General features: G+C 38.2%; 1 protein-coding gene across 1 annotated transcript in view; it reads left to right on the top strand.

Annotated features, from left to right (window-relative positions):
* The window catches only part of Kdm5a (lysine demethylase 5A), a 72,890-nt gene that overhangs the window by 5,276 nt on the left and 52,785 nt on the right, over positions 1-14,829 (top strand). Inside the window, exons 4-9 of the mRNA XM_027429308.2 lie at positions 1,348-1,518; positions 4,472-4,606; positions 7,275-7,380; positions 9,108-9,199; positions 10,661-10,819; positions 14,500-14,619. Of these exons, the coding sequence (XP_027285109.1) occupies positions 1,348-1,518; positions 4,472-4,606; positions 7,275-7,380; positions 9,108-9,199; positions 10,661-10,819; positions 14,500-14,619 (783 nt within the window). The remainder of the gene's footprint in view (positions 1-1,347; positions 1,519-4,471; positions 4,607-7,274; positions 7,381-9,107; positions 9,200-10,660; positions 10,820-14,499; positions 14,620-14,829) is intronic.

Genomic DNA, 14,829 nt, shown 5'->3' with positions numbered 1-14,829 from the left:
GATCTACCTGCCTGTGCCTCCCGACTGCTGGGATTAAAAGCATGGGCCATTGCCACCCGGCTATTTTGTTTATTTTTTAATGATCAGTTCATTCATTCTTTTTTGGAGACAGGGTCTCCCTATATAGCTGGCCTCCAATTTTCTATTTAGACCATGCTGGCCTCTGACTTTGTGTGTCTGTACACATGCATGCAGCATAGTGCATGTTTGGAGGTCATATGCCATCCCACTAAACTATGTCCCCAACCCTGCCATCAGTGGCATCAAATATACATAGGCATAAAAAAGCATGCCTGGCCCATAAAATTTCTTTTGTGTGTGCATTGGAAGCCAGAGGAGGGCATTGGGTGTTCCTGTATATCACCCTGTGCCTTACTCCAGGGGTTCTCATCCTGTGGGCAGACCCCCATACACTGGTCATGTGCCTGATAACTTGCATATCAGATAGTTATGTTATAATTCATAGCAGTAGAAAAATTGCAATAATGAAGTAGCAATGCAATAATTTTATTGTTGGGAATCACATGAGGAACTGTGTTAAAGAGTTGCTGCGTTAGGGAGGTTGAGAACCACTTCCTGACTTCTTTGAGTCAAAACTTTGAAAACTAAGTTTTTGAACCTGGAACTTAGTTTTTTGATTAAACTGGAAGCTGGCAAGCCCTAGCAACCCTCCTGTCTCTGTTCTCTACAGCATTGGAGTAACAGGTACACTTGTAACCGTACCTAGTTTGTTACATGGGTGCTAGTAGCAAACTCAGGTCCTCACAGTTGCATGGCAATTGATTATAACCACTGAGCTACCTCTCTAGCCCTTAGAAGTTTCTTTTAAGAATTCTCTTTTGGTGGCTGGAGAGATGGCTCAGTGGTTAAGAGCACTGGTTGCTCTTACAGAGGACCTGGTTTCATTTCCCAGCATGTACACACACAGTCTTGGACATGAAGTGTTTTGTTGAGATCAGAGGACAACTTGTAGGAACTGGTTCTCCTACCATGTGGGTTCCAGGGATGGAACGCAGATCATTATGCCTGTTAGCAAGATTCTACCATCTTGCTGGCCTACATTTTCATTTTTAAAGTCAGGATCTCATGTATCCCAGTCTGGCCTCCAACTTAACTGTGTAGCCAAAGATGACCTTGAATGTCAAAAGTCGTCCTGCCTCCACCTCCTGAGAGCTGGAATTAGAGATGTACTACCACACAGGTTTTCTGGAACTAGAGCTTCAGGCATACCAGGCAAACACTCTACCAACTGTTGGGGGAGGGGAGAGCTTTTATCTTTTGAGATTATAGAAGTTAGGATGCCTACAACTAACATATTTCCCTAAAGAATTCCTATTTCCTTTTCAGATTGTTGCCAGCAAAGGAGGTTTTGAAATAGTCACCAAAGAGAAGAAATGGTCTAAAGTGGGTAGCCGTTTGGGATATCTGCCAGGAAAAGGAACTGGTTCTCTTTTGAAGTCACACTATGAAAGAATTCTCTACCCATATGAGCTTTTCCAGTCTGGTGTCAGCCTTATGGTAAGATGCATCATTGTTCTTAACAGTGGGTAAATTTAATTTGACAAGTATAAACTTCAGATGATAGTTACTGTAATCGATACGTTTATCCATAGCAAAGTGAGGATAGTTTTCTGAATGCACCAAAATTTGAGAAGACAAAGTTGAAAAATTAGAGCTATTTCTAGTGATTTTCAGGGTAAAGGATAATGGGAATGAAGTGTGTCATCATATTTAAGAACTTCATGATTTCGGGTTTTGTTTTGGGCTATTACTTTTTTCTTTTTTCTTTTTTCTTTTTTTTTTTTTTTTTTGAGACGGTCTGATTACGTAGCCTTGACTAGCCTGGAACTCACTTGGTAGACTAGATTGGCCTCTAGCTCATAGAGATCCACCTTCCTCTTCTGAGTGCTGAGACTAAAAGTGTGAGCTGGTATACATAGCCCCAATTCTTCTTTTCTAATGTTGTCTAGACCTGAAAGTAGGCATTTCATAGGTTCTTTTTGAGGCTGAGCCTTAAATAGCCTCTTATTCTTCTTATTCTCAGCACTTTGACAAGTTATGAGTCTTTGCAGGAACCACCACACTGTAAAAAGAAGCTTTTCTGATCAAAGCAGATCACAGCACTAATATATGATCTTCAATATGACAGGCATGTCCTGACCATTTAGCAAAACAACAGCGTAAATTCCTCAGGGTCTAACACCCTTTCCAGGCATAGGCTTTTTGATTATGTGTATAACGTCAAAGGTGACTTCCTTTCTGTGGAACAGTCCTCAAAGTGAGCTGTCATGCCACTATTATACTAGTAGGCCCGTCAGGTCTAGCAAGTTGGTAGTGAAGCATGCAGGATTCACACTGAATAAGGTTGTCGTTGATAAGTCCCTGAAGCAACCTGTATAGCACCTTCCAGCACTGTGAAAAGTAGCCAATCTGAAGAAAGCTTCTAGCTGAGTTCTTGCTTATTGTAACTTTAAAACTTTTTGGGAGTGGTATAATGGGTCCATCTTGAACATTCTTCTTTCTCATTGGCTTTTCAAGTAGGCTTTACTGGCTAGCCAACAAGCCCCAAGTAGTTTCCCATTCCTATCTTCTCACCTTGTCCAGCTACTGCTGGGTTTTTGTTTGTTTGGTTTTGGTTTTAATGGGGGCTCTGGATATCAAACTCCTTTCATTCTGCTTGGAAGGATTTAACTTTACTGACTAAAATATATTTCTTGTGCTTTAAGAAATTACTAGAGTGCCTGTGCTGTGTTATATTCATCCACCAGTAGTGTAGAGGCATCTAGCTTCTCCATGTTCTAGCAAGCATTTGATATGGTTGACTTTTTTGTATGTAGTAGACTCTGGTTGCAGTTTTGATTTTTGTTCTCAAAGAGTGGTGATATCACTGCTCTTTTTATTTTATGTTTATGTTAGCTATTCCCTTAATCATCTTTAAAACATTAAAAAAGTACTTTATGTGTAGTAGTGTTTACCTATATAAATTTATGTGCACCATGCCTGGTGTCAGATCCCTTGGAACTGGAGTTACAGAGGGTTGTGAACTGCTATATGGGTGCTGGGAACAGAACTCAGGTCCTCTGTAAGAGCAGCATATACTCTCAAACACTGAGCCATCTCTAGCTCCCTCTATTGATGTAATCTTCAGGAAGTGTCTACTCATATCTTTTTTCATTAAAATTGAGTTGTTGCCTTAATCTTGTAAGGGTTTGATATTTATTCTGGATACATCTTTTTTCAGATACATTATTTGTAAATATTTTGTGATAATGTATCTGACAGTTTTATAGTGATATGTTTGAAGATTTAATTTCCCATTGATTTCTTTTTCTTTTTTTATAGTTCTTTTTGTTTTTTGGTGTGTTTTGTTTTGTTTTGTTTTGTTGGTGGGGGTTAGGGGGTTTTTTGAGATAGGGTTTTTCTGTGTACTCTGGATGTGCTGGAACTTGCTTTGTACACTAAGCTGGCCTGAAACTCAGAGATCCCTCTGCCTCTGCCTCTGCCTCTGCCTCTGCCTCTGCCTCTGCCTCTGCCTCTGCCTCTGCCTCTGCCTCTGCCTCTGCCTCCACCAATGTCCAGCTGTTTAACAGTGTATTCTAACTATAAATGTACAGAAAAGGCACATAGGGTTCAGCACTCCACAATTTCAGGTATCTACTGGGAGCTTGAAACACATTCCTCACAGATAGGAGGAACTATTCTATATGTTTACCCCATTACCAATACTACTATCTTTTTGTTTTTTAAAGGTCTTTTCATGTCTGGTTTTGGTTATGAATCTAGCCTTTAATGGCTGAGCCATCTCTCCAGTCCTGTTTGTGTATATCTGTATGTGGGTGTGTGCAAAGGAGTGCAGGTGCCCACAGAGGTCAGACAGGTTGGATTGTTCAGGAGCTGGAGTCATAGGCAGTTGGGAAATATACTTGGTCCTCTGTTAAGAGCAGTAAATGATCTTAACGGCTGAGCCACTCCTAACCCTTAGTGCTTTATGTTCAGTATTGTATTATAGTAAATTTTGATACCTAGTAGTGTAAGTTCTCTAATTTTTTTTCCTTTTCATTATTTTTAAACAGTTTGCATTTTAACATAAATTTTAGTGTTTGCTTTCAATTTCCATAAAGGGAAGTCCCACTGGGCATGTTTAAAAATACAGGCAGACAAAACCCATTGGTAACTTGATGTGCTGGTGCATGCCTATAATATTAGAGGATCAGAACTTCAGAATCATTCTCTGCTATATATGGAGTTCCAGGCCAGTGTCTTAATGGAAGACATAAGAAAGACACTCTGAAAAACAAAACAGAAGTTGGCTTTCTCAGGGATTGCTTTGAGCCAATAGTTGAATTTGAGGTCAGAACTGCCATCTGATTTCATGTAGTGCTAGCAATTTACTGAACCAAATTTCCTAATTTTCCACTCATTCTCAAACTTATTAGTGAATTTTCTCTCTTTTTGTATACTTCTTTTTTAGGGTGTACAAATGCCTGACTTAGATAATAAAGAAAAAGTTGAGGCTGAGGTTCTCAGCACTGATCTCCAGCCTTCATCAGACCGGGGAACAAGAATGAATATTCCGCCGAAGAGAACAAGACGTGTCAAGTCTCAGGTACTTTTCAATGTCCATGGGCCATTTAAAAGTTTTGTGTGTGTGCGTGCATGTGTGCACATACCATAATATGTATGTGGAAGTCAGAGGACAATTTTTGAAAGTCAACTCTCTTATCATATGTGGCCCAGCACACAACTCAGGTTGTCATGCTATATAGCATTCCAAGATAGTGAGGAATAACAAACCGGATTTCTTCTCTAATACTTGCCTGAAGTGCAGGAAGAGTCACTGGGCACCACGTGGTCACCCTGGAGTTAGGGCTTGGGACAACAGTGGGCTTGCCTTGTGGTTTAGACTGCCAGGGTTTATTTTTAGAGCTGTTTGTGTTACTTTATAGATGTAGATTGAGCTTCCCCTATGCCATATAGAACTATGTATTTAAAGAAATATTTTACAATTTTTTTCTGTGCATAGCTTTCCTGTTTCTTCATGCTTTTTTTATGTGTGTATATATGTATGTAGGCATGCTTGTGTGCAGGCTTGAGTATTATAGGCAATAGGTTGTATTGTCTTGGGAGCCTCTGGGGCCTCTCTGACCAACATGTAACTCAGATCAATATCTTTCATCCGGCATTAAGATTTTTGTTTGATAACTTACGGCTTCTAGGAGCTGTATTATCCACCCGTGCAGTACACCTCCCCTCATTGTCTGAGTTGGCTTACAAAATAATTTTTCTATGTGGCATTTTCATATATCCTTAGTTTTAGTTAACTTCCCTGCTCTTTCTCTAGCCCTTCATTCCCATCGCTCGTGTGCGTGCGTGAGGTGTGCACCACAACCACCTTTGCTCTGTGCTCATGTTATGGTCAGAGAACAACTATCAACAGTCCATTCTCTCCTTCCACCATGTGGCTCTAGGAAATTGAGAATCAGGTTGTGAGTCTTCACAGGCAGCAAGAACCTGTATCCATTGGTATCTCAGTAGCTTAGGAGCTGTCTGTTTTACTAGAAGTTTAAAAACATACAAAAAACCCAAAACTTTCCCACAGGCTTCCTGGAAATTTAATGTGTCATCAGTTAAAACTTGTTCAACATTTTCACCCTAGTTATGTCATCACAACAAAGAGGTATTAACATGGCTTGTTTAGGGGAGCCTTAATTTTCCCTGTGATGGGCAGATGTCAGCTAGCAAATTATAAGTGGGACTTTTTTTGTTGTTGTTATGATATTGTTTACTTGATTCTCTTTCTCTGACAGCTGTAAATCAACAGGCCCCTTGTGCACAAATTAGGCTTCTGAACACTCAAAAACCCCTACACGCACGCGTGCGCGCGCACACGCATGCACACACCAGAAGACAAGGCCAGTTCTCTCCCAGAAATTCGTAAGCTTGTTATAAGTGGGACTTTCTGTTCCATAATAATCAATAGTGTTGGATCAAAGAGATGACTCAGTGGGTAAAGATGCCATCAAGGCTGATGACCTGAGTTTGGTTCCCTGAACCCTTTCTTTACCCATATGAGAATAGAGAAAAACAAGTCCTGCCAGTTGTCTCCTCTGACCTCCATATGTGCACCCTAACAAAATTAATAACATGTTTTAAAAAGTACTGTCTACCGGGACTGATGGGACATAAATCTTTAATGAGACATAGGTGAATTTTAGTTGAAAGGAATCTGAAGGTTGCGTAGTGCTTTGGAGACTTCTAAACTGTTATAACAGAAGCAGTGAGTAGATTTAGAAGGAAATCAAGTTGAGCATTGTGGCTCATATTTGTATTCCTGGAATTTGAGAGACAAGAGTATAACTCTGAGTTTGAGGCCAGCTTAGAGTATAGAATGAGACACTCTCAGAAAAAAAAACCCAAACCAACCAATTCATCATTCAGTTTTTCCCTTCATTTTGGAGGATTGTTGTATTAGATAAAAAAAAAAAAAAATGCATAATCCTAGATCCTTTGGAGGCAGATTAAGAAGATTGTTGAAGTCCAAGAGTTTGTGACAAGGCTGAGCAACATTGCAAAACCCAACTCCCTCCCTCCCTCCCTGCCCTCCCCTTCCCTCCCCTCTTCTCTTCTCTTTCTCTCCTTTCTCTCTTCCCTCCTTTCCCTGAGACAGGGTTTCTCTGTATAGCCTTGTGTGGTGATATTTTGTTTATGATCTAACAAATAGAGTTTGCCTGAAGATCACAGTGCAAAGCTAGCTACACTAAGTAGCCATAGAGGCCAGGCAGTGGTGGCATACACCTTTAATCCCAGCACAAAGGAGGCAGAAACAGGCATAAGGCTGGGGAGAGAGGAATATAAGATGGGAGGAGACAGGAGCTCATGGCAGTCTGAGCAACAGATAGTCTGAAGCAATCAGATCATTCAGTCTGAAGATTTGTAGGTACAGGATCACCTCTTTGGTCTGAGGATTTAGTAGAGGTAAGAGGTCTCTCTTGTGGCTGGCTCCTTTACTTCTCTTATCTTTCAGCACCCCTCCCCCTCATACTCCAGGTTTTTATTATTAAGACTTATTAGAACTAGTGTTATACCCTTGGCTGTCCTGTAACTGGCTCTGTAGCTGAGGCTGGCCTCCAACTCATAGAGATCGACTTAACTCTGCCTCCCAAGTTCTGGGATTAAAGGTGTACCCATTACCACCTATCTTACACCCTATCTTAAAACTAATTGCGTGATTGAGAGTAATTATGCTAATATTCATTTTGTTTATTCGATTTTAGTCAGACTCTGGAGAAGTAAACAGGAACACAGAACTGAAGAAACTTCAGATTTTTGGGGCTGGACCCAAAGTTGTGGGCCTGGCGGTTGGAGCAAAAGACAAAGAAGGTAAAATCTGTTACTTGTGTATAAAATAAAGTACAATGACATGGTAATTAAAAGGCTCAAGTGATACTTGAATTTCACCCAGTGCTGGGAATTCTTAACATTTGTAAACTTGCTACATGTTTTTGTTTTGTTTTGTTTTTTAACGCAGACTGGCTTTTTTAATGGTAGAAATACTGAATTTAATGTGTAAGAAACAAATATTACATTGCATTTTTTGACTTTTAGAAGAATCGTATGTATTCCATGTCTAACATACAACATGAAAATTTCATCTAGTGTCTAGTTAAGTTTCAGTAATGATTACTGGTTGTGTTCTAAAAGTTACTTTTAAATTGAAGGGATTCTCAGACTTTTAATATGAAAACATACTGTGAAGAGGTTAGAACTTTAAACTCTGACAATCATTAAATTTTTGAAATGTTTTCTCTATATGTTATGATACTATTGAAATAAATTGTCTTCAAGAGCCTAATTTAGCACCATATTAGAAACTTTTGTGAGTAGAATTGTTGCAAAAAAAATTTGCAAAAACTCAAGTTGAACTATTCCTATACAACATGTTAATTTAAAAACTTGTTTCTGTTGACATGTAAAGCAATCTTTCTAATTCAAATAAAAAATGGAGAAAAAAAACTTGTTTCAATGAACAATAGTCTGGATATATTTGACTATAAGAATTCAATGAAATACTAAAGTCACACATTATTCTGCATTTCTGAAGTGTATAATATAATGTGGCCTGAATTGTAAGGGATCAGATAATATTGTTCCACTCTCAAAACTGGGGATACCCAGGCCTGGTGACATAGGTTTGTTGTAATTCCAGCTACTATGAAGGCTGAGACAGGAGAATATAGATTTGAGGCTTGCCTGGCCTACAGGGTGAGCTTCTGGCCAATCTGGGCAATGTGGAGAGACAAAGGAGCATTTAAAAGGGCTAGAGATATAGCTATGGTAGAATATTTGCCTACCATATACAGAATCTTTCTAATATGACAAAAATGAAAAACAACAACATACAATCAGTATAATAATACTTAACAGACATGCTTTTTAAAATTATTTTTGTTAGTCCCTCTTTAACCTCTTTAAAAAGAAAACAATAACAACAACAAAAACCTTTGTTTTGTTCTTGTGTGTTCTTTATTCTTTTTGACAATCCTGTTTCGCCTCACACACCTGAGATTTAGATGTGAGCAACCATGCCTAGCTCTACTCTTTTTTTTTTTTTTTTTTTTTTGTAACACAGTCTCATTGTGCTAGAACATGCTATATCTGCCCTGAAACTCATACAAATCTTCCTGCCTCTGCCTCCTTTTAGTGCTGGAATTAAAGGTGTGCTCACCATTTCTGACCTTGTGCCATTCTTATACTTACTGTTTTGTCCGTAGTGATCTTTAAAAAAAAAAAAAAAAAGGCTGTGACTAATTTGAGAGCCCCTATAAAGCATACATATAGACAGTATGTAGTAATTACTGGATGCAGGCAGTCATTGAAGGTTTAACTTCTTGGATTTGTCTAGATTAGAATCTCCAACCTATATACTGGCTATATGATCTTGAGCAAGTTATCTAATTTCTCTATACTTAAAAGTTTTTTATTTTCAGACACTGTCTACCTCATAATGTTGTGAGACTTTATCTAATTTAAATAATTTTAAATAGTGTGTGGTCGCTAGTAAGTTCTCAACTTTAGTTTTTACTTTTATTGTATAACTTTATTTCAAGATGAGGTCACCCGAAGACGAAAAGTTACCAACAAGTCAGATGCATTTAACATGCAAATGAGACAACGGAAAGGAACCCTCTCTGTTAACTTTGTAAGTGCTTTGGGATTTGTCAGGAGGGAAAGGATATATTTTTATCTTGGTGTATCTTGATACATGGTGTTCAGTTATTGTGTTTGATTAGAAGACATGGTAGAAAATCTCAGGTTGGAGTTTTGGTTTATGTAATGCTAACTTTTCGTTGTCTCCTGTACACTCCCATAAATCATATGCCTGTGGGTAACTGAGTTAAAGAAGTGAACATAAATCTGTATATAATTAGCCCTTTATATCTTTAGGTTCTACCTTCATGGGTTCAACCAACCATAGATTGAAAACTTTTAAAAATTGTTTCTGGAACTAGAGAGATGCTCAGTGATTAAGCAATACTGGGTGCTTTTCCAGAAGATCTGAGTTTCACTCACAACACCCACCTGGCAATTCACAACTGTCTGAAATTGTAGCTCACAATTGTCTAGTTGCAGGGGATTTGATGCCTGCTTCTCTGGCCTTTGGCCTCTTGAAAATCCTAATACACATTTTAAAAAAATAATAATAGTAATAAATTGTTTCTATGCTGAACAGTGTAGAGCTTTTTTTCTTTGCTTTCTTTCCTTTGAAAGGTTCTGGCGATATAGCCCAGGCTGGCCTGGAACTCAGTGTGAAAGCTAAATGGCCTTAAATATGAGCTTTAACCTCTTGGATGCTGAGATCACAGGCATACATCAGAAAGCCCATCACAACCACTTTTTTTTCCTTTTGCATTATTTACTAAACAACATAGTGTGGCAATTTCAAAAGCATTTACATAAATTTAATCTAACTAATCTAGAGATGATTTATTCTGGGGGAGGCATTGGTATTTTGCATGTATATATGTCTGTGTGAGGATGCCAGATCCCCTGGAACTGGAGTTACAGACAGTTGTGAGCTGCCGTGTGGGTGCTGTGAATTGACCTGGGTCCTCTGAAAGAAAAGCCAGTACTCTTAACCACTGGGCTATCTCTCTAGCCCCTCTCCAAGAATTCTTAAAAATAATTGAGGTATGGGGTATTTAATAGGCAGTTTTCAGTATTCACTCTGTATTATAGTATTTTTATGTAGGATGAGTGATGATTTTTAACTATAAACTTATTTTTTATTCCCTAGATTATAGTGTTTCTTGATTCTAACAGCTTCTTTTTTTGTTTATGTGTTCGTTTTTCTGTTTTTTAAGATGGTTTCTCTGTGTATCTCTGGCTGGCTTTGAAGTCACAGATATCCACGCCTCGGCCTCTGCCTCCTGAGTGCTGGGATTAAAGACTTGTGCCACCACCACCGGGATTCTGACTCCAGCTTATATTTTTGCTAATTTGCCTGTAGAAGTTTTGGGGAGAATTGTTTGGTTTGAAATACATTTTTTTAGGATTAATTATGTTTAATTTTTAGTGTTCATTATTTTAATTAAGAAATAGTTCATGAGAAAAATACAACACTATACAGTAGAAAATTACTTATTTTTATTTATCTTTATAGGTTGATCTCTATGTTTGTATGTTCTGTGGTCGGGGAAACAATGAGGATAAATTGCTTTTGTGTGATGGATGTGATGACAGCTATCATACATTTTGTCTACTTCCACCACTACCTGATGTGCCCAAAGGAGACTGGAGGTGTCCTAAATGTGTTGCTGAGGTACAAATTTAATGTTACAGATCATTTAAAACTAAAGATACTAATTTATGCATATAATGTAAACATGTTCCCAAAAGCTTGTCCCAGTTTCTTCATTATTGTTGAAAAATCTCCAGAATTTTAAAGAACTATTTTGTATGAATGTGTAACAACTGTTTTGTGGTATCTTAATTTTTTCCTTCTCTGACTTCTGGTTAGATGATTTTTGGTTGGTTGCTTTTTTTTGTTTTTGTTTTTTTGGAGACAAGGTTTCTTTGTAGCTTTGGAGGCTGTCCTGGAACTCACTTAGTAGAACAGGCTGGCCTCAAACTCAACAGAGATCTGCCTGTCTCTGCCTCCCTATCCCTGGTAATAAAGGTGTGTGCCACCACTGCCCCACTGGTTAGATAATTTTGTTGCTTTTAGTTGAGTAAGACTTTTTTAAATTGTAAATTATTTCATTGAATAAATGGCAACAGTTTAAAATGTGAATAGAGGGGCTGGAGAGATGGCTCAGAGGTTAAGCGCACTGACTTCTCTTCCAGAGGTCCTGAGTTCAATTCCCAGCAACCACATGGTGGCTCACAACCATCCGTTATGAGATCTGGTGCCCTCTTCTGGTGTGCAGATATACATGGAAGCAGAATGTTGTATACATAATAAATAAATAAAATCTTTTTAAAAAATGTGAATAGAACTAAGCATATATATAAAAGTATTTTAAGCAGGTGGAGAGATGGCTCATCAGTTTTTGCTGCTTTTCTGAAGACCCAGGTTTGACTCCCAGAACCTTAAAACGATTGTGGCTCACAACCGTTTCTAATTCTAAATTCAGAGAATCATACACACTTTTCTGTCCTCCTCAGGCACAAAGCATACAAATGGTATATATAGACATATGCAAACAAAATACTCCTACACATACAATTTCAAAAACTAAATTACCAAGAGCCAAAGCCCTTGGTTTACTTGATGTTATTCATCTTTTAGATGTATAGTAGTTCTTTCCTAGACTTGAAACAATGATTTGCATTACATTTAAGGAGTCTCTGACATAGTGACTACTTTCAGAAGATACCAATTCTTTTTTGGTTTTTTGTTTTGAGACAGGCTCTGCTGGAATTCCCTCTGTAGATTAGACTGGCCTCAACCTCTCCAAGCGCTGGGATTAAAGGTGTGTGCCACTACTACCTGGCTCACAACCAATTCTCAAAATCAAGGATTAGCAAATACTTACAAGTGATTATCAAATCTTTGTGTATTTGTTAACAAAACCACAAATATGAAATGCAAAATTTCCTGAAATTTTGTAACTAAACACCAGATTATTGAAATAAGACTCAGCTTTTGTTATAGTATGTATGTGATCTTATGCACAAAGCTTTGTATGTAAGGCTTTTGTAAATACTATTTTTTGCAAAATAGGATTTTTCTTTCTTTCTTTCTTTCTTTCTTTCTTTTTTTTTTTTTTTTTTTTTTTTTTTTTTTTTTTTTTTTTTAAGACAGGGTTTCTCTGTGTAGCTTTGGAGCCTATCCTGGCAGTAGCTCTAGAGACCAGGCTGGCCTCGAACTCACAGAGATCCTCCTGCCTCTGCCTCCCGAGTGCTGGGATTAAAGGCGCATGCCACCCACACCCGGCTCAATTTTATTTTATATGCATTTTAATGTTTTGCCATGGGTTTTCAGTCGTATGGAACTAGAGTTACAGACAGTTGCAAGCCACCATGTGGATGCTGGAAACTGAACCCAGGTCCCCTGGAAGAGCAGTCAGTGCTCTTAACCACTGAGCCATCTCTCCAGCTCCATTGTTGTTTTTTTTTAAAAAAAGATCTTATGCTGTTTGGCCTCAAATACAGTGGAATCCTCTTGCCTCAGCCTCCTTATTTACGTTGCTTGAATAAAAATTAAGATAAGTTACAGATACTTTAATTTTGGGGTGTGTAGTTGTTTGCCTGCATTTATATATATATATATTTTTAAAGATTTTATTATGTATACAACATTCTGCTTCCATGTATATCTGCACACCAGATTCATAACACATGGTTGTGAGCTACCATGTGGATGCTGGGAATTGAACTCAGGACCTCTGGAAGAACAGTCAGTGCTCTTAACCTCTGAGCCATCTCTCCAGCCCCCTGCATTTGTATCTTTGTGCCACATGAATGCCTGGTATCTATGGAGGCCACAAGAGGGCATCACATCCAGTATTAGTTATTGACAAATTTATTATTAACAAAGGGAGTTTGTAAAAGAAAGTTTGCTTGGACTATGGTTCCAGATAGGTAAAAGTCTGTCATGGCAGAGAAATATACAGCAAAGCAGCGGGCATGGCTATCAGAGCATAAAGCTGAGTCTTCACACATTGAACCACAGACTTCAAGAAAAGAGAATGAAGTAAATAGCACATGTTTGAACTCTAAAAGCCTGCCTCCAGTGACGTACTTCCTAAGCCTCCCACCATAACAGTTTCACCAACCGGGTGCAAGCATTCAAATACCTTAGACTATTGCAGACTATCACAGATCCCCTGGAACTTGAATCATAGATGGTTGTGAGCTGCCATGTGGGTTTTGGGAAGTAAACCCAGGCCTTCTGGAAGAATACCTAGTACTCTTAACTCCAGCCCCATGGAATTTTGTTTGTTTGTTTTAAAGTTTATTTATTATATGTACAGTGTTCTGTCAGCATGTTTGCCTGCAGGCCAGAAGAGGGCACCAGATCTCATTACAGGTGGTTGTGAGCCACCATGTGGTTGCTGGGAATTGAACTCAGGACCTCTGGAAGAGCAGACAGTGCTCTTAACCTCTGAGCCATCTCTCTAGCCAGAGCAACATATTCTTAATTGCTGAACCATTTCTTCAGCCCCTTGCTTTTAATTAAAGCTAGAGTTGGACATGAAACTCTAAAACTCTAAAATTTGAGGTTTATACATCCATTAGCTTGTGCAAATTTGACTTGATTGTACATTTATTTTTAGCCTTTCTTTTCCTTCATTCTTTCTCCTCTTTCTTCTTTTTCCTTGACAAGATTTTCTAGGTAGCCCTGGCCAACCTGGAGCTTATGATCCTGTTGCTATGACTTGCCTTGTCTGTATTTATTTTAACAAAATATCATGATAGGTCTCTGAAGAGAAGGAATGTTTGGGATATCTAGGTACAGTTAGAGGCTTTTATGGCCTTTTAAATACTAGTTGTTTACTATTAGAAAACATAAAGGCATTTGAATTTCTGGTGACTGGTAGTTTGAAGAAACCATATACACAAACCTTTCTTTCATCTTTGAATATTTATTTACTTTATGGATGCTAAGAATGTCAACATCTTTATGTTTGAGTCCAAGTTAGTATTCCTCTTGGGTTTGTCTTGGAGGCAAAGCATAATAAGTACCTAAAGCTGTCTTATTCATTGTCTTGGAAGAATGAACATGCAGTTGAGATTCTAGTTTCAAGTAACTAATGAATTGCAAATAACTGATACTTGTTTTACTGTGTAAGGGTGATTAGATTTGTTTAAGCTAGAGAAATGATCAAGAAAAGCTATATTGGAGACTTTTATTTATTGTATTGCTGGATATTGAACACAGAGCCAGAGAGCATTATACCAGTGAGCTACCATTCATATTTCTTCATATGTGAGGGTTTTAATGCTTTCTTTTTCAGTTTCAATGAGCCTACCTTGAATGTCTTTTTCTCCTCCCAGGAATGTAACAAACCTCGAGAAGCCTTTGGATTTGAGCAAGCTATAAGAGAATATACACTTCAAAGCTTCGGCGAGATGGCAGATAATTTTAAATCTGATTATTTCAATATGCCAGTCCATGTGAGTAGCTGTCATTAGGTTCGTTTAGAGAGAAGGAAAGTTTTTTTTTCTGTCAGGTTTTATAGAAATCAGGAACAATATGAAAAAGGTTATCAAACACTAAATCTTAAAAATAGGGACCTGGTAATCTGTTTTGTTAATTGCACTCGCTTTGGTTTGGTTTGGTTTTTTTGTTGTTTGGTTTTTTTGAGGCAGGGTTTCTCTGTAGCT

This window comes from Cricetulus griseus, chromosome 8 (assembly GCF_003668045.3).
Source record: "Cricetulus griseus strain 17A/GY chromosome 8, alternate assembly CriGri-PICRH-1.0, whole genome shotgun sequence".
Classification (NCBI taxonomy): Eukaryota; Metazoa; Chordata; class Mammalia; order Rodentia; family Cricetidae; genus Cricetulus; species Cricetulus griseus.
This window is presented reverse-complemented; position numbering and strand designations above follow the sequence as displayed.